The 22,448-nt window shown below is 44.6% G+C and overlaps 1 protein-coding gene across 4 annotated transcripts in view; it reads right to left on the reverse strand.

Moving 5' to 3' along the window:
* Window positions 1-13,076: 13,076 nt before the first annotated feature.
* The window catches only part of PIWIL2 (piwi like RNA-mediated gene silencing 2), a 164,730-nt gene continuing 155,358 nt past the window's right edge, over window positions 13,077-22,448 (reverse strand). For all 4 annotated transcript variants that reach the window (XM_073588930.1, XM_073588926.1, XM_073588928.1 and 1 more), the window contains 6 exons: window positions 18,176-18,292; window positions 16,199-16,287; window positions 15,005-15,110; window positions 14,611-14,864; window positions 14,408-14,515; window positions 13,077-13,711 (listed from right to left, as the gene is read on the reverse strand). In XM_073588930.1, the coding sequence (XP_073445031.1) occupies window positions 13,555-13,711; window positions 14,408-14,515; window positions 14,611-14,864; window positions 15,005-15,110; window positions 16,199-16,287; window positions 18,176-18,292 (831 nt within the window). In that variant the 3' untranslated portion in view covers window positions 13,077-13,554. The remainder of the gene's footprint in view (window positions 13,712-14,407; window positions 14,516-14,610; window positions 14,865-15,004; window positions 15,111-16,198; window positions 16,288-18,175; window positions 18,293-22,448) is intronic.

Here is a 22,448-nt window from a genome sequence, read left to right on the forward strand (position 1 = left end):
TAGGTGGGTGCCATTATAATGAAGAGCGGAGGCAGGGATTTTTTCCAGGTACTGCACGTCACGGAGCCTAGAACAAATCATTAACATATAACATTCAAACTGCTTTTCTCAACAGCTACCCCGCACCTATGAGGTATACAGGTAAGACTGATTTAACCATTGTATTACCTACCTGTATGCCCATAGTAAGAGCTTACATTCGTCCTTGGAGTGACAAAGTGACAGATTCCCTTTAAGGGTATAAAAATTAAAAGTTTGAAAACTATGAAAAAAACGTGTTTTGCTACCTCACAACCTGAAATTTCATTTTTGTAGGGTTTGCATCATTTCATGTAAAGAATATGCCTACAACTGTGATTTTTTGTGTGTGAAGCAAACAAGTAGGACAAAATAACTGAAAACTTCAGTGTCCATAGCTATTCACCCCTCTAAAGTCAGTACTTTGTAGAGCCTCCTTTTGCAGCAATTACAGCTGTAAGTCGCTGTGGATAAGTCTCTGAGTTTTCCACAGCTTGCCACTGAGATTTTTGCCCATTCCTCAAGGCAAAACTGCTCCAGCTCCTTCAAGTTAGATGGTTTCCTCTGGTGTACAGCAATCTTCAAGTTTGACCACAGATTCTCAATTGGTTAAGGTCTAGGCTTTGACTAGGCCACTCCAAAACATTTACTTGTTTCCCATTAAACCACTCGAGTGTTGCTTTAGCAGTGTGTTTTGGGTCATTGTCTTGCTGGAAGATGAACCTCTATCCAGTCTGAAATCACTGACAAACTGAAACAGGTTTTGATCAAGAATATTCCTGAATTTTGCACCAACTTGGAACATTTTCCCTGCTGTCAAAAAATATCCCCATAGCATGATGCTGCTACCACGTTTCACTGTGGGAATAGCAATTTTGGGATGGTAAATTGTGTTGGTTTGGTGCCATAGTGTTTACCTTAGTGGCCAAAAGTTCAATTTTGATCTCATCTGAGCACAGCACCTTCCTCAATACATTTGGAGAGTCTCCCACATGTCTTTTGGCAAACTCAAAACAAGCCTTACAATTTTTTGTAAGGCATTTTTCTGCCCACTCCTCCATGAAGGCCACCTCTATGGCATGTACAGTTTATTGTGGCCGTATGGACAGATACTCCAGTCTCTGCTAGGGAAATCTGCAGCTCCTTCCGGATCACCTTTGGTATCTTGGCTGCCTCTCTGATTAATGCCCTCCTTGTCCCGACTGAGAGTTTTGATGGGCAGCCCTCTCGTCGGGTTTGTTGTGGTACCTTATTCTTTCCATTTGATAGTGCTTTGGGAATCATCAGAGATTGTGATTTTTTTTTATGACTCAACCCTGACTTGTACTTGTCAACAACTTTGCTCCTGACTTGTTTGGAGATCTCCTTGGTCTTCATGGTGTTTGGTTAGTGAGGTCTCTTGTTAATGGTATTGCAGCCTCTGTGGCATTTCAGAAAAGGTAAAGTGTATATACTGACAGACATGTGACACTTAGATTGCACACAGGGGGATGTCCTGTCAATAAGCATGGGAGTTATGAAGGGAATTGCTTGCACAAAATTTTTTTAGGGGCTTCATAGCAAAAGGGGTGAATACATATGCACATGGCACTTTATTATTATCATTTATATAGCACCATTGGTTCCATGGTGCTGTACATGAGAAGGGGTTACACAATACATTTATCACTTACAGTAAACAAACTAACAATGACAGACTGGTAAAGAGGGGACAGGACCCTGCCCTTTCGGGCTTACATTCTACAGGATGGTGGGGAAGGAGACAGTAGGTTGGGGGATTGCAGCAGTTACAGTGTTGGTTGAGGCGATATCTCCAGTAGTGGTGAGAGAGGAGGCAGTGGGGTCATTGCAGGCTGTAAGCTTTCTTGAAGAGGTGGGTTTTCAGGTTCCATCTGAAGGATCCAAATGTGGTTGATCGTCGGACGTGTTGGGGCAAAGAATTCCAGAGGATGGGGAATATTCGGGAGAAGTATTGGAGGCGGTTGGATGAGGAGTGAATAAGTGTGGAGGAGAGAAGGAGGTCTTGGGAGGACCGGAGATTACGTGAGGGAAGATATCAGGAGATTAGTTCAGACACATATGGAGGAGACAGGTTATAGATGGCCTTGTAGGTATTAGTAATTTGAACTGGATACGCTGAGGGAATGGGAGCCAGTGAAGAGATTTGCAGAGGGGAGAAGCGGAGGAGTAGCGAGGAGAGAGATGAAATAGTCGGGCAGCGGAGTTAAGGATGGACTGGAGAGGTGCAAGGCTGTTAGCAGGGAGGTCACAGAAAAGGATGTTGCAGTAGTCAAGGCGGGAGATGATGAGGGCATGCATAAGCATTTTAGTACATTGAGGGTTGAGGAAAGGACGGATTCTGGAAATATTTAATTTATACCTATATTTTTCTCACTTCACCAACTTAGACTATTTAGTGCTGATGCGTCACACACACAAAGGATTACAAAAATATTTAAACACAGGTTGTAACGTAAAAAAATGGTAAAAAGCCAAAGGGGTGAATACTTTTGCCAACCACTGTAAGTTTTCTGGTTTTATTCACCAGCAACATTGCAAAACCCGTTTGGTGCATATTTGCAGGAAAAACTGCTGAAAGTAACATGCTGCAGATTTAAAAAACGCTGCAGTTCTCAAATGCGGTCAGGGAAAAAAAACCAACGCTTGTCCATGAGATTTCTAAGATCTCTCAGCTTTTGCTGGTACGGTAAAACACAGCTTATTTGCACACACAAAAAAAAAAATCGGCAAAAAATGCTGCGTGTGAACATAGCCCAAAACATGCAGAGCAGGAGTTTCATTATTTTTCTATTTGTTAGTACTGTATAAAGATATCTTTTTCTTTTGCAGTGCAGAAACCCTTAGGGCATATTCATACGTTGCGTTTTTGCCACTAAACCCCCCCCACAGCGTTTTACAGTACCAGCATAGTGAATGAGGTACCTGAAATCTCATGCACATGTTGCTTATTTTTTCTTTGAAGATTTGAACTTTCAAAACATTTTTTTTCTCAAATCTGTAGAATGTCAATTCTTATAGCATTTTTCATCCATACAAATGAATAAAGGAAAAAATGCAAAATGCATGAAAGAAAACACGCCTATAATATGCAGCATTTTTCCTTCCAACACTCTGCTTTTGCAGCAGATACATTTGCACATATCTTTAAAGATGTATTATGGTTTTAACAAATAAAACTTGCGTATCCATTACTCGTGGTTTCTGTGATTTGTGAGCAGCCTTTATATGGCAACCTTCATTATTTAAAAAAAAAAAAAAATAAGATCCCGGTTATAAGGTGATCCCACAGGTGCATACTAGTGATGAGCGATCGTGCTCGGATAAGGTGTTACCTGAGCATGCTCGGGTCCTAACCGAGTGTCTTCGGTGTGCTTGAAAAATATGTTTGAGTCCCCGCGGCTGCATATTTCATGGCTGTTCGACAGCTGCAACACATGCAGGGATAGCGTAACATACAAGCTGCGGGGTACCGAACATATTTTTTCGAGAACGCCGAAGACTCTGTTAGCACCCAAGCATGCTCAGATAACACCTTATCCCAGCATGCTCGCTCATCACTAGTGCATACCTATAAAACACCGAGACCCGAACAGGTTTTTATACTCTGAAACTGAACATAAAAAGTTGCAATTAAATAAGAAACGCAAACCGTGAGAAATTGAAAATATATATAAACAAATTGTATCTTTTAAAATAATGGGAAAAAAAGAAGTTTGCTTTTTGCTCAAACTGTTATATTTATTGAAATAAAGTAATAAATTGAGGGGATTGTAATCGCATAAATAAAACATTAAAAAATAAAGAAAAAAATTGTGTTTCATGCACACAATTTACTCAGAAAACAAAGCGTACAATTACCATTCACTGCCTGTTACACTCTTATCTAACAAGCAGTAAAGATGCAGAACATGAAACACCTATGACAATACAGCACTGTAGATAAAACATGTAATAAAGAATCAGAGTAACCCAAAACATTGTATATTATCAGCAAGAAAAGACAAATAAAACATAACACAACTTCTCGCTGTGCTCAGATCCATACTGACAGCAGGCTGCTGTGGGTGTCAGGTGACCACGACGGCCGCCGCGGTCAGGAGACTTGTATGGAGGGCATATCATAATGTACAGTCAGTGCTGTGACAGTGGAGAATTCCTACGATGAGCATGTTACGTCTACGGCTGCTATCAGACAATCCAAGGATAAATAACTGTCTGGAGTATGTTGTTGGATTTCTATTGACAGACTGGGTCATGAAGGAGAATTGGTCTTACCAATGTCATCCTGTAAAGACCCCTTTTGATGGCTCTGCAATACTTTGCGATGACCCGTCAATGTTCGGATTCTGCAAACAACCCCTCACATCTCAGCTTCCTATGTACATGTGGCGAGGGGACATATATTATAGTAACAGCTGAACTTTCGGATCTTGGCTTTTTTTTTTTTTTTTTTAAAGCTTCTATTACAGATGAACATTGCCACGTCGGGCCCACTAAGGTCTGGATCGTGAACGGGTGAAGGATCTGCCCGTCATTTAAACATGCAGCCGATTTTTGGGCGGATTTTCACTCCATTCAAAACTTTGTAGGGTAAATTACCAAAGGAGTTGTGTCCGAATCCACGGCAACATTTTTTTTGCATTGTGTGAACAAAGCCTAAGGGTCATACATAAGAAAATGTATGAACCGCCCCAGTCAGGTGTAAGTGCTACTATTATGAAGGAGCGAAGTAGTTATCCCCATAAACTTTTCAGACTGAGAACTGGGAGTTGGGATCTTCATCTAAGGCCTGTTTCACGCTTCAGTTTTTTCTGTCAGTCTAAATCCACCAAAATAGCGGAAAACGGATCTGCAGGCGGACTGACAGAAACGGGGGACTGCGGATCGGTGGATGTATGGATCCGCCGATGGTAAAAATTTAAAGGAACCGCGCCTGGCAAAAAGGAGAGAGATTCTTCCAGCAGCCAGAGAAGATTCTGGGTTAAAAAGGGAAAATGCTGATCCGTGAAGCAAAAAAACGTTACAGGCTCCGTTCGGCGATCTCAGCGGACGCCAAAATTCTCGCGGATCCGCACAAACACTGACGCAACAGACAATCATCAGTCAAAATCCGCCCACAATGCAAGTCAATGGGGAAAAAAACGGATCCGCCAAGGGAAATGGCGGATCCGTTTTTTTGCAAAACGACGGATTTTGACTGATGGTGACAAACGGAAGTGTGAAACAGGCCTAATGGGTTGCCGTCCGAGCAGCTGCACACAAGTCTAGGGTCACCATGCACAATGCCACGCGTCATCAGGCGCGTCTGACTATGGAGAAGTGCTCTGCAGTGGCCCGTCACGTTTCACTATGAGCCAGTCTGATGGATGCTGTAGCATTAAAATTACCCTTCACTTGAAAAAAGTGCGCAAAGCCTAAAAAAATAGGCCCTTTCCACTATCCCTCCCATATAGAATTGCACATAGGTATTATGCATTTCAGTAGGTAGTGCTATTCCCTTGAATAGAAGCTGTTCTGCAGTTCTCTGCAGCTGCAACTACACATTGAATAGGGAGATCTATACAATATGTACATCTGGCTGAAGCAAATTCCATCTGATCGTTAGGGTGCTGGGTCTCGGACCTAGGGTTCCTCACCTCCTGTGGCGATACGCGTGGAGTCCCCTTTCCCGTATGATGCCTTTTCTATGAGTCAGTTTACCTGGTGACCATGCACAGGGACTGCATTCATCTATTGCTTATTTTCTTTTACTCCATTATTTAAGGTCTGTGCATTGCACCTTTCTTCCTCACGGAATACCACTTGACTTCACTTTAGGGGTATTGTCCATTCATGCTTCTCTTGGATTTCCACCACAGTTACATGGGTCTACTGGTTATTACCATGCCTGGTATATGGGCTATTGCGCAGTGACAATTTTTGGCCTAAGAAACACGTACTGCCGCAATTGTAAATGTTTTTGTCTTGCCTAGGCTTTTGTTTCTCATTAAATGAATATTTTTATTGTTCAAATTTTGGAAGTTCAACCTGTTCTTTTGTACATCTTTTTCTGATATTTAGGTCATCAATGTTAGATGCCCGGAGTCGGACAACCCCCTTAAAATAAACCGGGCTAGTAAGAATTTGACTGGAAAACAAAGAGGGTTTGTGTGATAGGGCAAGATAAAACATCACCAAAAATCATATTATATTCATATGGAGATTACACTTGCAAGTGCAACAGCGGATGAATCAAAGTGGGGTTCTCTCCGCTCCTCCCTGCTGGTGCAGCCCTCCAACTTTTTGACTGACAGCGTAGACTGAACCTCTACTGCACAGCGTCACCTCTCTGGATTACTCAGGAAATTCTTAGTTTCCCTTCAAGCTCAAACCATTCTACATCTGTTCAAACTATTAAAACAACAGAGAATCCCTGTTATAATTGGAATTGCCTCATAATCTTGGTAAGAAATGGTCATGGAGCCGCAAAACTTGGACACTCCGCAAAGTTTACAGGGGTTGTCTGGTCAAAACCAATAAGTCTGCGGTCACTCTGTGTGCCTGTACGCTGGGGGGGATTCGTCGGTTTCAGACCAGTGTAGAAAACCCATTTACACACACCCCTTTAGGGTAATCTGAAATAATCGAAGGGAGGTCTTCGGTTCAGGATCATCGTCTGTTGACCAGAGTTGCATGGCATCTTTTTGCTCTGGAGGACTTGACTTGTCCTGAAGAGACACAAGGTATCTAGTTTACGCTAAAGAGAAATTAAGCACTTACTGCCATGTTTTCTTGCAAATTACAGCTGATCAGAGGGTCTCAACAGGAGGACACATTACGATGACTGTCGATCTCTGATCAAAGGCGGTCTCAACAGGAGGCCACGTTATGATGAGCGTCGATCAGCTCTATCTAATCATCGAGCTCACTGGCCGTGCCGAGGGAGACGGCACGAGCCACAGATTGACCGAAATGGTGATGCGTGATGACAACGTGACATCACCACTGCTGCCAAAACACAAGACAAGAGCAGCCCGGAGAGGGTAAGTACCTGCTGCTTATTTTACATCATTTAACGACTACTTTTAACTAAAAACGGACACCTCCTTCAATAGGATCTGGTCACAACTTTTAGACTTCAAGACATTTGTCAGTAATATGATAAACTATTTCTTTTAATGGGTTTACGCAAGTTGACGGCGGCCGTTTAATGACCTTTGTATGAGGTCGACCAGAATTCTATGTGCACAGAACAATCACTAATACGCCCGTCCTGTGCACATACATTATCATTGTTCTCAGTCGCACATATCCTATTTGCACGATTAAAGCGGCTAAAAAAAAAAAATCATTGTATCCAATGAACGAGTGCCCATTACCTAATTATCGGCCCGCCTAAATCCAGCATTAATATACTGATGTTATTATTACTGCAGCATCATGTAGAATTGAAATACTTCTTGATCATTGTGGTTTACCAAGGTGCTCAGTATTATGTAACATGAATGTACTGCTGCATCAAGAAAAGTCCCAAATGGAGCTGAAGCGCATATAGGGGAAATCTTCCAGTCCTAGATGCAAAAAAAACTTGGAAAGATCTCCGTCAGACCGATATGATGTCTGTAGTCGAATACTCGGGTGTTCATGCAGATACAAACAGTAACATCTTCACGCCAACCCAATAATGAACACTAACGGATATAAAAGTGACCCAGTGCAGATCCATGAGACACTGTATTATAGCAACTAACGATTTATTAGTTAAAACTCATAGAATGTGAATTAAAAAGTGCTTATTCATAAAACTCCTGCTATACTTCCAGAAGAAGCCATTTCTGTTGAAGCGAAACCCCAGGTTGGGCCCTAGATCAGCGTTTGCCAGGAGGTGGCTGAACTTACACACTTTAGGAATCTGCTTTTTTAAGCACTCTGTTGCTTTAATACCACATCTATATGATCTACACTGTAACTTTACTATCGGACAGATCACGGGTGGACACAGACAGAAGAGGGCCCCCCTGTGCGAGAACAGTTCATGGGCCCTATTCAGTCTCATAGCTCCTCATAATGCACAATCCCACCTGCTTTGGAGGTGATAGTGGCCCCTTTCCTCTTGGGCCCTTCTGTGACTGCACAGGTTGCACCAATGGTATGTCCGCCCGGGTCGGATGTTTGCTATTGATTTGGTGTGGAGATGTCCAACTGTGGACATCACTATGATCTGATAGACTTTTTACATCTAGTTCCTTCCCTTACCGATCGGTGGTGAATGACACCCTGTTTCGTTGACCCTCCGTTATCTTTTTTGTGCACAATATTATGTACGAGGATAATTCAGCAGAATGGCTTTCCTATGAAAGGCACGGTACTAGTGATAAAGGTTATCAGTCCCTTCTACGTCATCAGTAAATGTAACAAGTGATTCCTCCAGATTCAGATGAAGTGATCAATTGATCAAACACAGTCCCGTTTCCGAGACCCCAGAAGAAACAACAAACCGCAGCAGATGCAAAAGAGATGTGGAATTACCATGGGAACCATTGAGATGTCTCTGGCCTATAGAGGGGTCCTGGGCGAGTGACCCTCCGTCTGGAGGCTCACATGAATTATTTCATCCAAAAAGGATTGTTTGTCAAACAACGAGCGACCGTCATCTTTTCAAATGAAATCAGCCATGTTTGATGTTGTTGGCCATAAGTCAGAGAAAAGATCTCATGTTCAAAGATTGTTCGTCCATGAAATATCTTTCATTGAAATAATATCCCTATGAAATAATATAAGGATTGTTCGGTATCGTCGAGCAAATAAGTCCAGGATTAGCAACTCTAGCTAGCAACATTGTCTGCAATGTATATGGGTTAAACCATCGTTCATTACTTCAAATCATTATTTCTATCGACTAATCCGAGAGCAGCATCACGCTGGGGCCGAGATCCCGATTTCAGCGATGTATCACTTGCTGGGCTGCCTGCTGTTGCTTTGAAACAATCACAGTTTTCTCTGCTGCAGATTTTGCGGAGCTCAGAATACTGAGCTGTGTATAACCCCGCCCACTCCACTTATTGGCTGTTAATATGCAGTGTGCACAGAAAGCAGCCAATCAGTGGTGAGGGTGTGGTTGGACCAAGTCAGGAGGCAACTAGTCCTGGAGTGATAATCTCCTGCTGATAAAACACTGAAACAGCAACACACAGCCTAGTAAGTGACATCACTGGAATTAGAGTCTCTGCCCCTACATCAAGGTGCGCTCAAATTACATAGCAAATACCTGCTGACAGATTATCTTCAAGAGGTTATATATCATTTTATGGTGACTAGGGCATGACTAACCCTTTACAGCTTTAAAATCTAAATAGTAAGGGTCAGGATAGTTGTTATGCTATGGGACAGTGTACTCCAATCAGTACCTCTCTAGTTGCTTGAAAGCAACAACAAAAAAAACAAACAAAAACCACAGCCCCAGCATGTTTTATCAGCCCGAGGCCAGAGTATCACGGGAGTTGTAGTTCTGCATTAGATGTTGAGACCCTGGGTAAGGAACAGAACACGTCTTTAGAGTTTTGGATCAGGTCTTCTCTAAATCAGAATATTTTCCCCTAAAACACTTTGCAAGTCCAGTCCCGATAATGAAATAAAGAAAAGCCGTGACTACAGGAGTAAGGTGCCCCATACATTTTACATCTCGTAGTTTAAAGAAAGGTTTAGACCTACTTTTAATGCGATTGGCCATCTGGAAATTTCCATCCTTCCATCAGCAATAGCGAGGATTTCCACCAGACACATATTCCATATTATTAAAGAGTTTGTACCAAGTTATTTCATTTGGGCTTACTTACATAGCGCCATCCTATACCACAGCTCTTTACAGATATCATCATCATCTCTGTCCCCATTGGGGCTCACAATCTGCATTATGTCTATATGTACCAGTATGTGTGGGAGGAAACCAGAATACCCAAAGGAAACTCACGTGCAAACACAAACTCTTTGCAGATGTTGTCCTTGGTGGGATTTGAGCCCAGGACCCCAGCGCTGCAAGTCTGCAGTACTAACCACTGAGCCACCATGCTGCCCAGCAATGGGATATCGATAATTGATCGCTGGGGGCCTATAATATGGCAAGTTTTGAATTCTGGGTGGAAGTCCCCTTTCAAGATGCCATCTTTAGATCAGCCTTACATGTCCAAGGATATTTTAAGATGAAACATATAACTAAGGCCTCTTTCAGACGTCCGTTTTTCAAGCATGTAGTCTTTCCATGTTTTTCAAGGATGGAACAACTATCAATTATAATTTCGGGAGCTGTTCACATGTCAGTGGTTTTTTTTTTGCAGTATCTCTGCAAAAAAAATCATGGAGTCATATCCGTTTTTATTGGAATCAAGGATCAAAATTACCTATACAAGTCTATGGGTCCGTGTAAAAAAAAAAAAAAAAAAAAATCACTGACAGTGCACACTGCCATCTGTGTGCGGTCTGCTTTTAATGGGAGGAAAAGCTTGGCGACTATTTTTTTTTTTAAATATTCATAACATAACACCAAATACTAAAGAAAATAGTATAATTTTCAATTTTGCATTGTCGAAAAAAAATCACTGATGTCTGAATGAGGCCTAAATTTATAGTCCGCTTTCTTGCTGAATAGAACAAAGCGTCTATATTGGGACGGTCACAGCCGGGTGGTCTTTGTGAATCTGCTCCTCTTGTTATTGTGACTAGTCAAACAAGTAGCCTTAGTGATCAAAGGACACACCAACCAATACATTTATGATATAATGATGACCTCAGGCTACACATGAAGTGCTCTTGGGTCGCCCTCCCAGGGCTGTGGGGTACTCGGTACCGGGCTGGTCTCTCAGAGGGAGGTGTCACAGCAGCGGTGACCCGGTCCGTGGCACTGGGCGCCCATGTAAAAGGGAGTTGAGAGATGGGAATAAAGTTTGTGAGTGGATGATTCGTGACGCCACCTGTGGTGTTCGGCAAAGAAGGTGTCCTTGCCTTCTTCCTGCAAACTCTCCAGCACTGCTACATCTCTGTGCCAAACACTACACCCTCTTCCTCAACACCTACCCTCTTCATCTACTCTGCCCTGGGACTACAGCTCTGCCTGTGGAGGGCTACACCATCATTGCTGCACCCCACCATCTGTCCCAGAGGATCTGTCCGCAGCGTCGGCTTAACATCTTCATTGCCGAAACACCACAGGTGGCGTCACGAATCATTCACTCAAACTTTATTCCATCACTTTATCCCTTTTACATGGGCGCCCAGGGCCACGGACCGGGTCACCGCTGCTGTGACACTTCCCTCTGAGATACCGGCCCGGTACCGAGTACCCCACAGCCCTGGGAGGGCGACCCACTCTCACCACAATGTGCTGCTGTAGGGATAATAGGGCACCCACAGAAAGCCGAGGGATGGATAGTTATCCCCCCAGATGTGGCTATAACATGTCAGACCTTGACTCATAGTCTGGAGATGGCTCCTTTGACCTGATCTACAGCCTCATAGACTGTCAGTAGTGATGAGCGAGTATACTCGTTGCTCGGGTGTCCTCTGAGTATTTTGGCATGCTCGGAGATTTAGTTTTCGTCCTTCCGTCTTATCTGCATGATTTGCGACTTGTAGACAGCCTGAATACATGTGTGGAATGCCTGTTTGTTAGGGAATTCCCACAAGTATTCAGCCTGTCTACAAATCGCAAATCATGTAGATAAGACAACGAAAACTAAATCTCCGAGCACGCCAAAATACTCGGAGGACACCCGAGCAATGAGTATACTCGCTCACCACTAATTGTCAGCTCTTGTGTTGAACTACTGTATGTGATAAGCTGTGATGCTCTCTGTATGTGCCTCCTCTGTAATATAAAGTGCTGTTGAATATGTTGGCGCTATAGAAATAAAATAAGTATTATCAGGTGTCTGCTGACGTAATAGAAAACCAAAGCTTAAACGTGATCAACAGAGAGGGTCCAACGATTAATCAAGCAATGGAAAACTTTTCTGAAAGGCAACTGCATCCAAGGCATTACCCTGCACCCAGATTATGATTTGCAGGGGGACCCCGCTGCGGAGATATGTGGGTTTCTCTTCTTTCACTTCCAAGAAAGAAATAAAAGCTAGTTTGGCTTTGTTGGGACGCACGATGCTCTTGGACTCTTCTGCTGAAAGCAAGTCTTATCAGGTAGTGAAAGCTGGGATTAGAGTTATTACAGTTCCCCTATAAAGCCATACTTAGCACCGGACTCCAATCCGTGCTCCCACGCTGCTGCTTCGGAGGTCCCTGGTCATGCAGAGACCACTGAGAACAATCGGGAAAGGAGTGGTTTTGTGTTTAAGAGGACTTCCCACTGATATCTTTAATAAGTAGTGATGAGCGAGTATACTCGTTGCTCGGGTTTTCCCGAGCATGCTCTGGTGATCTCCGAGTATTTTGGCGTGATCGGAGATTTAGTGTTTGTCGACGTAGCTGCATGATTTGCGGCTTCTAGACATCCTGAATACACGTGTGGAATTCCTAACAAACAGGCAATCCCCACATGTATTCAGCCTGTCTAGCATCATGCAGCTACGTCGACAAACACAATCTCTGAGCACGCCAAAATACTCAGAGATCACCCGAGCATGCTCAGGAAAATCCGAACAATGAGTATACTCGCTCATCACTATTAATAAGTCACTGGAAAAACCCCCTATAAGAGACCCAGATACCTCGGAGGCAGGGTTGATGGGAAAAAAAAAATGATGAAAGTAGATTTTCCTACTTGTAGATATTCAATCCGTTTCTCCATTGAGGTGGCCAATACAGAGCTGTTGTAGGGGGCAGTAAATGATGGCAGGGTACTCTCCTCAATGGTCGGTGTCACACCTAGCCCCCTCGGGTCTTGCACCAGACATACACGGGGCAATCTTCTGTCGCGCCATCATTTTAGTAGATGAATTTTTGTTTTTACAATTTGACAGAAGTGGCTTTCTGGTCGCTCAGAATACAATCTGTGTACAGCGCTACAGATTATGTGAACACCGCATGAGCAAACGGAAAAAAAAAATATGAAGTAAATTGCTGACCTGCCCTCTGCACACTTTATTTTAACTAAAAGATATATTTTCTCGGTGGAGCTAAGACATTGGTGATTCGGAGATGCATGTGACGAGTTCAGGTTGTTGGTCTCCATCCTGTGGAAAACCACCTCCTGGTGTCAGAGCGTTCAAGCAGATTTGTTCTCACAACCCTGGTGTCACAGACCACCATCCTACCTAACGCTACAGTTATGTAGCCCCCCAAAAATGGCTGACAATGAACTGGGGTGAAGGCCACACAGCATCTGTAGGCGACTGGAGGAATAATATGTCCGGAGTGAACGTCACACACATCTCTTCTAACAGCAAAGAACAAGAAAAGAAATGAACAGTCATAAAATAGAAGGGGGTGAATGTTAAATCTTCAGACTCAGCATGTTCTTATGGGCAGGGAAATAAAAACCTAAAAGGGGTCAAAGTAATGAACATGGTGCGGGATCAATCATGTCCTTTTTTACAGAAAAAACAGTTTGTCCCACAACTGGATGGCTGGCTCGTGGTGGAGAAACTGTCCGGACAGGAAGGCCAGCTTGTGGGCATATTTGCAGGGGGCTGGCACCCGGATTGTGCCAGGCCAGTTCCAGTACATGTGGCACAGCTTGAAAGTCAACCTGAATAGGGAACAGACATAGCAAATATTACATGGCAGAACAATCATACAGTATAACACAATGATATCACAAAGTCAGGAATGAAGCTACTCGTAGTCCCAGGACCATTGATTGCCAAAAGAATGACCCTCAGAAAAAGCTGTCATACAGGTGATGTGCGGCGTGTGAATATGTCTGGAAGGAGAAGGTGGAGCCACTCATCTAAAAGAGTAATGAACAAGTATAGTCCAGAAGAAGACGGGTTATCGATCCCAAGTGTCAGGAGAGATGTTAGTCATGGGTGTCCGATTCCGGAGATAAGCCCGGTGGCTTGTTAGTAGGCGGCTGTGATAGAGAACACAGGAGCGTTTAGCCAAGCAATTGCTCCTGTGTATAGGAGTGTCGGCTGAGATAGCTGCCGACTGAAGCATTGTTTGTGGACAGCCTTCTCATGTGAATGGCCGGGCTAATAATGGAGGATTCAGGTTGTAGCTTTCACTGCCCAAACTCTGGTTAAATCCTGGCATGTCCAGGACTACAAATAAGGCTATGCAGTATTTAGGACACCTCTTCTCCTCCAGCCTGCACTCTTATCTAATCCTGTACCCCCCCCTGCCTTTAAGACAATCTTGGGTGTTTCCTAGATTTAGGCAGCAGAAGGATGCATACAACACTTTCAGATGTGTGCAGAGAATCTCTGTGTAAAGCGTGCGTTACCTCTGTAAATGATCAGGGCTAAGGTTGGGGGTGTTCATTACACATACATAGTGAGTAGGAATGCCACAGCCCTGTCTCACATGGTGAGACAGCAAGAAGAAATCCACCCTACACAACAAGAAACAACAGAATAAGTAAATGTATTAGTGCACGTTACCCCACGGCGTATGGCGAAGCTTATAGAAGATAGAAGAGGGGCTCACCATTCCCGGGAGGTGACCGTATGGTCCAACACTGTCCCTGGGGCCGGAGTGACGAATTCCCCGACATTACAGCAGTACATGTTGGTGCTAATTCTCTTCTGCACTACGATAACCACCATGCGGGGTGAATAATTTTCAAATGAGCTGAAACAGGACTGGAGCTGCGGGATCTCATAATTCTGCACTACGCTCAGCTGACCGTCCGAGACGCCATCACGGTACACCACGATCTTCTCTGGCAGGATGTGATTCACCTACACGGAGAACAGAGTCTTAAATTACTCTCTTCATGCAGTGGTTGGACATTGATATAGATAGTGGTCATCTAAGCAAGTGATTGGGGATCATACAGAGGGGGAAGCCCACCAGAACACACAAAGCATCCATTACTAGCCTCATGAAATTTCTCCAAGGCTCCCCAAAGACACAGCTTCAAGCCGTCCATGATTTCCTGATGAGGAAGCTGGAAAACCACACGCGAGTACCACTGGGTCAAGCAGCTGCAAGAAAATCACATTTACTAGTGTTATTCCTTTACTTCACATCACTAAAGTCTCCAAGAAAAACAAACAAAAACAAGACTTCCATACACTCACGTCAGGCCACTGCTGCTCCTCACAACTGCTGACCGTGTCCCCCACTGGTCTCCTTGCTTTCTTTCCCAATGCGGATGTTAATGGCTGCTTATTATTAGCAGTCACGTGCCGTCTGAGCTGGAAGAGAGAGCTAGGGGATGGTTTCTTCCACCAAAAAACAGCTGCAGTCAACCAGAGGCAGTTGATTGGCTGCAGCCACCACAATACGCCATCCGCCAAGAGAGAACCGCAAGGAGTCTGGCTGAGGACACGGGCAGCACTACTGAGGAAAGATGGGGGTTCAGTGAGTATTCTGGGGTTTTATTTTTTTTTTTTTTAAAGGCCACCATGGGCACATTCTTTAAATAATAATTAAAAAAAAAATAGTTGTCAACCTTTTTTAAGCACCTCCCTTACAAGAAAAAGGCACTTAAAGAAGGATTCCCATCTAATATAGTGATGGCATATTGCGCAGCTATACCACCACTTTATGACTGGTGGTGGTCCAATATCATAGACCAAAACCTGAGAATGGAGGGGCCACATTGCCGATTCTGCGCTGCACAGAGTTGCTCCGGGCCACCCCGCTTTACGGGGAGCTGTAGCTGCTCTCATCACTGGAATAGTCAGCCATATAGTTCAGCTAAAAGATTTGCAGGACCATGGTCCAAACACCTTGTCGGTAATCCATGGCCACCAGACTAGATCCCTGCAAACCTTCTCTTACCACCCGACAGCTCGGATCCCCTTCATGGCGTCGCACAGAGCTTACTAATCAGAAAGGCGCCAAGGAATGCCGGTAGGCAAAAAAAAGGTTCGTAGGGTTCTGGTCTGGCAGCCACAGATTACAGAAGAGGCTGCTGGACCAGGGTCCTGCCAATCTTTTTGCTCAACTCTGTCAGTCTGCAAATACCACAAGTGTTGATGGAGGGCGCCACAGAGCAGAGAAGACCAAGTCAAACATTACAAGCCAGTTTAAAGCCATAGCAGGCATTATATCTGGAGATACTCACCTGTTCATGCTGGCCACAAATCCAGTAACAGATCGTAAACCTCGACTGGGGTCATGGTAAACATCAATCCCGATGACCATCAGGTATTTCTAGGCAAAGAAGAGTTTATACAAAAGTTAAAAAAAGCAGCAAACAATGGCCGCTGACTGGCTGCAGTGGATCACGGCTGCGGCCAGTTATGGAGGCAGCAGCAAGCAATGATCAGCAGAGTCAGACAAAAGCAGTAGGCGATTGGTGAGATTAGTAACAGTTTAGTTTTTAATTTTCCTACCTTATTCTGAGCAGTCTGCAAGAATAAACAGCCCTTGCATGCATTTTGAAATATGGCAATACCAAAGTAAAAGATTATGTCTTTGTCGCTTTATTTCAAGAGGCCTCACATTTTTATTTTGGTAATACGGCATAATGAGGGCCTATAGGGGATTCTTAGACGCTTCATTGGGAACACAGGAACCATGGGTTATATGCTGCCCCCTGGAGGCTGACACTAAGAATACATCTTAGAAAAAAAGCTGACTCCTCCCCAACAACCTCCGCCTGGCTACCGACACCCGGCCATTCAGTTTAGCTTAGTGTCACGATGGAAGCAGACACGGCTATGAGTGTCAGACCTATCTTTGCCTTGGATTTTTTAGGTTATGAACTAACCTCCATCCCTTTTTCCCCTTTAGGATGGGTAACCGAGGGAATGGTGCCGCTCTGTCTCACCAAACAGCAACGGAGAGTAAAGCCCTGTAAGTAGTCAGCCTGTATCCTCTCTCGTTGGGAATGCAGGGCCTAATATCTCCACGGAGCTGGCAAACTGGTACCTTGGGCGGCAGGTTCTTTTGCCCTCTATAGCGTGACATGTAGAATGGAGCTGAAGATGGAGGCCGGACTTCCAGACACAGGATCAAGTCTCTTAAGGACAGTTAAGTATATTCTAACCTGCGGTCCTGCGTTGTGCTGGCTCCCTTGCAGCTTTCTGGTATTGGGTGGGTGCCCTCTTCTGAGTTTGCACATCTCACTGTGTCCTGATGCGGCCCTAGCCCTCCAATGGGTCTTCAGTGGGTCCTCATGATTGGTGGGCGGCTCCTTTCTCCTCCTGGGTGTTCCCTCAGGGTGCTGTGGCAGTTTCGGGGTTTCTGGCGGTGCTTGGACGCCAATTGGCCCCTTCCGCCAGCCAATTAGCACGACAGTCAAGCCTCCATCAGACAACTAATCAGTGCAACCATCGATCTCCTGCCCAATGGGTTATCAGCATGGCCTACAGGCTCTCATTGGCCAATCAGTTTGGCTGTTGATCTTCCTTGCTGCCGGCATCTTCACAGTCCGGCTGGTCCAAAGGCACTATCCTGGCCTATTCTCGGGCACCGACCGGCCCCACTAAGCACGGAGATGATATTGGTCTGCACTCAAAGACAGTTGGCTGGTTGAGTGGGATTCCGTCCCAACAAATCCAAGAAAAGGAGTCAGGGGAACCTTGCATGCCCTGCAGGATTTTATTCCATGATGGCGCAGTGTGTTACTAACAGTGATGTTTCAGACTGTGGTCCCAGCTCTCTTCAGGTTATTGACCAGGTCCTCCTGCGTACTTCTGGGCAAGAACAGTATATGGGCCTTTGTAGCCCAATATCTCATAATAATATATTTTAGATATATATTATATATATATAATAAATAATATTAAATATTAGTGTATATTCGAATCACCTCCATTTCCCCCTATTAAATATAACACAATAATTATAAAAAAAAAAAGTTGAACAAATTTGGTATCTCCACCACGTCCGTGAATGTCAGATCAATCAAAATATAAAATTAATCCGATGGGTAAACTGTGAAAATAAATTAATACGCCAGCAATGTGTGATTAGGTAACGTTTGTGACGAATTTCTACAATCCTGAGCCGAGAAATATTGCATCTAAATGTGTTTACAATCTAACAATGCCAACAAAGCAAGATGGCAGAACAATGTGAATGTGAAGATACCCACCAGTGGGATGTCCACGCCCCACAGCTCGCCCCCCAGCTTGCAATTTATCTGTAATAGGATTTTTTGAGCAATGCTTCTCAGTTTCTGAGGATTAGAGATGGTTCTGGAGTTCACCACCTTTCAAATAAAAACAGAACAAAACATATAGACCTACATTTATATAAATATGTACGTTGTATCCATCTATCTCCATACATGTTAGATATAGATAAAAACACAATATAGATAAATAGCATAGACTACACTGGAAGGGAAGAGGTGACATCTTGCAAGACCTTACGCTTGTGTGCAAGGAACAAAGAAGAATATGGAAAACTTTTGGTGAAAAGTATTTATTAGCATCTCTCAAATAATGTCAGGCACACTCTGCCACTAATCTCTATTCTGGTAGGGACCAATGGGGTCATCCTGTCACTATGAACTAATGACCCATCCACTGGATAGGTCATCAATATCAGATTGGTGGGGGGTCCAGCACCTCATGGTCAGTGATTATTTGATCAGTCAGCTGTGAACACCGTGCAGAGCTGCAAGGTGCAGCTCTATTCAATATGCCGGGGCTGCAATGGACACTGCGACCTACAGATCGGAGCTGCGCTTCTACCTTACAATATGTAAATGTTTCTGCATTACTCCACAGACACCAAAAAGAGAAACCTTTCTGGATCTTTTTACTTCATCAGACACGTGTTTGTCACCTGTCACAATCTTCTGTTCCAATATTTGTCACGGCAGAGCCCTCTACTGAATGCGACACGTTCATTATTGTGCAAATTTGGAGGTGCGGCCTCTATGGACCGGACTTGTTTTTCCAGCACACCCCATGCACCGCTCCTCCTGTCTATGACAGATAGGGTCAGTACATATAGAGCATCACTGCTTGCTGTGCTTGTGCCGTATAGTCACAGACCAGTCAGAGAGCCCATGCTGATCCCTTCCACCGCTGAAAACTCAACGTGCACATCGTAAATGGACCAAGGGAACAAGATGACCTGGTCGTCTGATCAATCACGTGTTGCATCCAGTGGACAGCTGGGTGCGTGTCATTCACTTACCTGGGGAGGAGACGGCACCAGTATCCACTATGGAAGAAGACAAGCTGTGAAGGCAAAGCGATGAGTAATGTTCTGCTGGGAAGCCTAACACCTACCTATACATGCTATAGACCAGTACCCCGTTTATGGCAGCGGTACTTCCTAATGGGAGTGCGTCTTACAGCAGGTTCAAGCTAAAAATTCCCTAGATCAGTATGATCCATTGCCCAGAGCATGTCACTGTCTCCGCCGCTTTTCTTCAGATAGCGCCTCTCGGTGCCATCTCTTCCCGGGTATGTGACGCACCCGACTGTCCACAGGGTGTAAAACGTGATTCATCAGACCCCATGTCTCGTGATTCATCAGACCCCATGTCTCGTGATTCATCAGACCCCATGCCTCATGATTCATCATATCCTGTGTCTCGTGATTCATCAGACCCTGTATCTCGTGATTCATCAGACCCTATGTCTCGTAATTCATCATACCCCATGCCTCGTGATTCATCAGACCCCATGCCTCGTGATTCGTCAGACCCCATGTCTCGTGATTCATCAGACCCTGTATCTCGTGATTCATTAGACCCCATGATTCGTGATTCATCAGACGCTGTCTCGTCATTCATCAGACCCCATGTCTCGTGATTCATCAGACCCTGTATCTCGTGATTCATCAGACCCTATGCCTCGTGATTCATTAGACCCCATGATTCGTGATTCATCAGACGCTGTCTCGTCATTCATCAGACCCCATGTCTCGTGATTGATCAGACCCTATGCCTCGTCATTCATCAGACCCCATGTCTCGTGATTCATCAGACCCCATGCCTCGTGATTCATGAGACACTATGTCTCGCGATTCATCAGACCCTATGTCTCGTAATTCATCAGACCCCATCCATGTCTTGCGATTCATCAGACCCTATGCCTCGTAATTCATCAGACTAGGTCTCGTAATTCATCAGACCCTGTGTCTCGTGATTCATCCGACTCTATGCCTCATGATTCATCAAACCCTGTGTCTCGTGATTCATCAGACCATGCGTCTCGTGATTCATCCGACCCTATGCCTCATGATTCATCCGACCCTATGCCTCATGATTCATCAAACCCTGTGTCTCGTGATTCATCAGACCCCATGCCTCGTGATTCATCAGACACTGTCTCATGATTCATCAGATCCTATGTCTCACGATTCATCAGACCTTATGTCTCTTGATTCATCAAATCCTATGTGTTGTGATTCATCAGACCCTATGATTTGTGATTCATCAGATGCTGTCTCATGATTCATCAGACTCCATGCATCGTGATTCAGACCTGGTGTCTTGTGATTCATCAGACACTGTGCCTCGCGATTCATCAGACCCCATGCCTCGTGATTCATCAGACCCTATGCCTCGTGATTCATCAGACCCCATGCCTCGTCATTCATCAGACCCCATGCCTCGTCATTCATCAGACACTGTCTCACGATTCATCAGACCTTATGTCTCTTGATTCATCAAATCCTATGTGTTGTGATTCATCAGACCCTATGATCTGTGATTCATCAAATGCTGTCTCAAGATTCATCAGACTCCATGCATCGTGATTCAGACCTGGTGTCTTGTGATTCATCAGACACTGTGCCTCGCGATTCATCAGACCCCATGCCTCGTGATTCATCAGACCCCATGCCTCGTGATTCATCAGACGCCATGCCTCGTGATTCATCAGACGCCATGCCTCATGATTCATCAGACCCCATGCCTCGTGAGTCATCATACCCCATGCCTCGTGATTCATCAGACCTTATATATCTCTTGATTCATCAAATCCTATGCGTTGTGATTCAGCAGACCCTATGATTTGTGATTCATCAGATGCTGCCTCATGATTCATCAGACTCCATGCAACGTGATTCAGACCTGGTGTGTTGTGAGTTCATTTTTCCCTTCACCATTGAGGTCTGATGAACTCCCTCCTCTAGTGAAAGAAGGTAGTGAGACTGATTACCAAACACCTAGGCAGCTAGAAGATGACTGGGTGGCTGGAATTGAGGACTGGATATAAGGCTGCCGACGCCCTTCTTCCTGGCTGGTGATTTTCCTGCTGGATTCTTGGAGACCAGTCTGATTCCTGCATCTCAAAGCTAAGTTTTTCTGCTCTGCTTTGTACTCTTCAGTTTTGTTTTTGTTTTGCCTTGTTTTTTGGGAGTTCTGCCATCCCCGGCCAGGGGTGAGCTGAATTCCATTTTTGTCTCTGATCTGTTGATATTATGCTCTGTCTTCAGAATATACCTGAGTGCTGATATAGTCTTTTGAAGCCTAGCGACTTCAGGGCCTGTTTTTCCTATCAGTCGGTTGGCTCATTTTGATAGGGTTTTTGCGGATGGCAGACAGCAGCTTTCCTATCCTGTCCTATGTAGTTAGCTTGGGCCCCATCATTTGCTCAACCTATCTTTCTATCTGTGTTAGTGTTTTCATCTTGCTTCACCGTCATTATATGTTGGGGGCTGCCTATTGCTTTGGGGTCTGCTCTGGGGCAGTTTAGTTTTTCCCCTTTCTGTCTTTAGGCTATATAGTTCTCCGGCTGTGATCGAGGGGTCTAGGGCACCGTAGGAACCCCCCACGGCTACTGCTAGTTGTTGTGGATAGGTTCAGGGGTCTGCAATCCGATAGCTGCCAACCTCTCTGGTTTTTCTGGACTTAGCTGGTATTTTGTTTTTTCCTCCTTCGGTGACTCATCATAACAGAATCACCAGCCAGGAAGAAGGGCGTCGGCAGCCTTATATCCAGTCCTCAATTCCAGCCACCCAGTCATCATCTAGCTGCCCAGGTGTTTGGTAATCAGTCTCACTACCTTCCTTCACTAGAGGAGGGAGTTCATCAGACCTCAATGGTGAAGGGAAAAATGAACTCACAACATGGTGTCTTGTGATTCATCAGACACTGTGCCTCGCGATTCATCAGACCCCATGCCTCGTGATTCATCAGACCCCATGCCTCGTGATTCATCAGACCCTATGTCTTGCGATTCATCAGACCCTATGCCTCGTAATTAATTAGACTAGGTCTCGTGATTCATCATACCCTGTGTCTCGTGATTCATCAGATGCTGTGTCTCGTGATTCATCAGACCCTATGTCATGATTCATCAGACCCTATGCCTCATGATTCATCAGATGCCGTCTCGTCATTCATCAGACCCTATGCCTCGTGATTCATCAGACCCTATGTCTCATGATTCATCAGACCC

This window comes from Dendrobates tinctorius, unplaced genomic scaffold (assembly GCF_039654945.1).
Source record: "Dendrobates tinctorius isolate UK_male_01 unplaced genomic scaffold, ASM3965494v1 ptg000104l, whole genome shotgun sequence".
Lineage (NCBI taxonomy): Eukaryota > Metazoa > Chordata > Amphibia > Anura > Dendrobatidae > Dendrobates > Dendrobates tinctorius.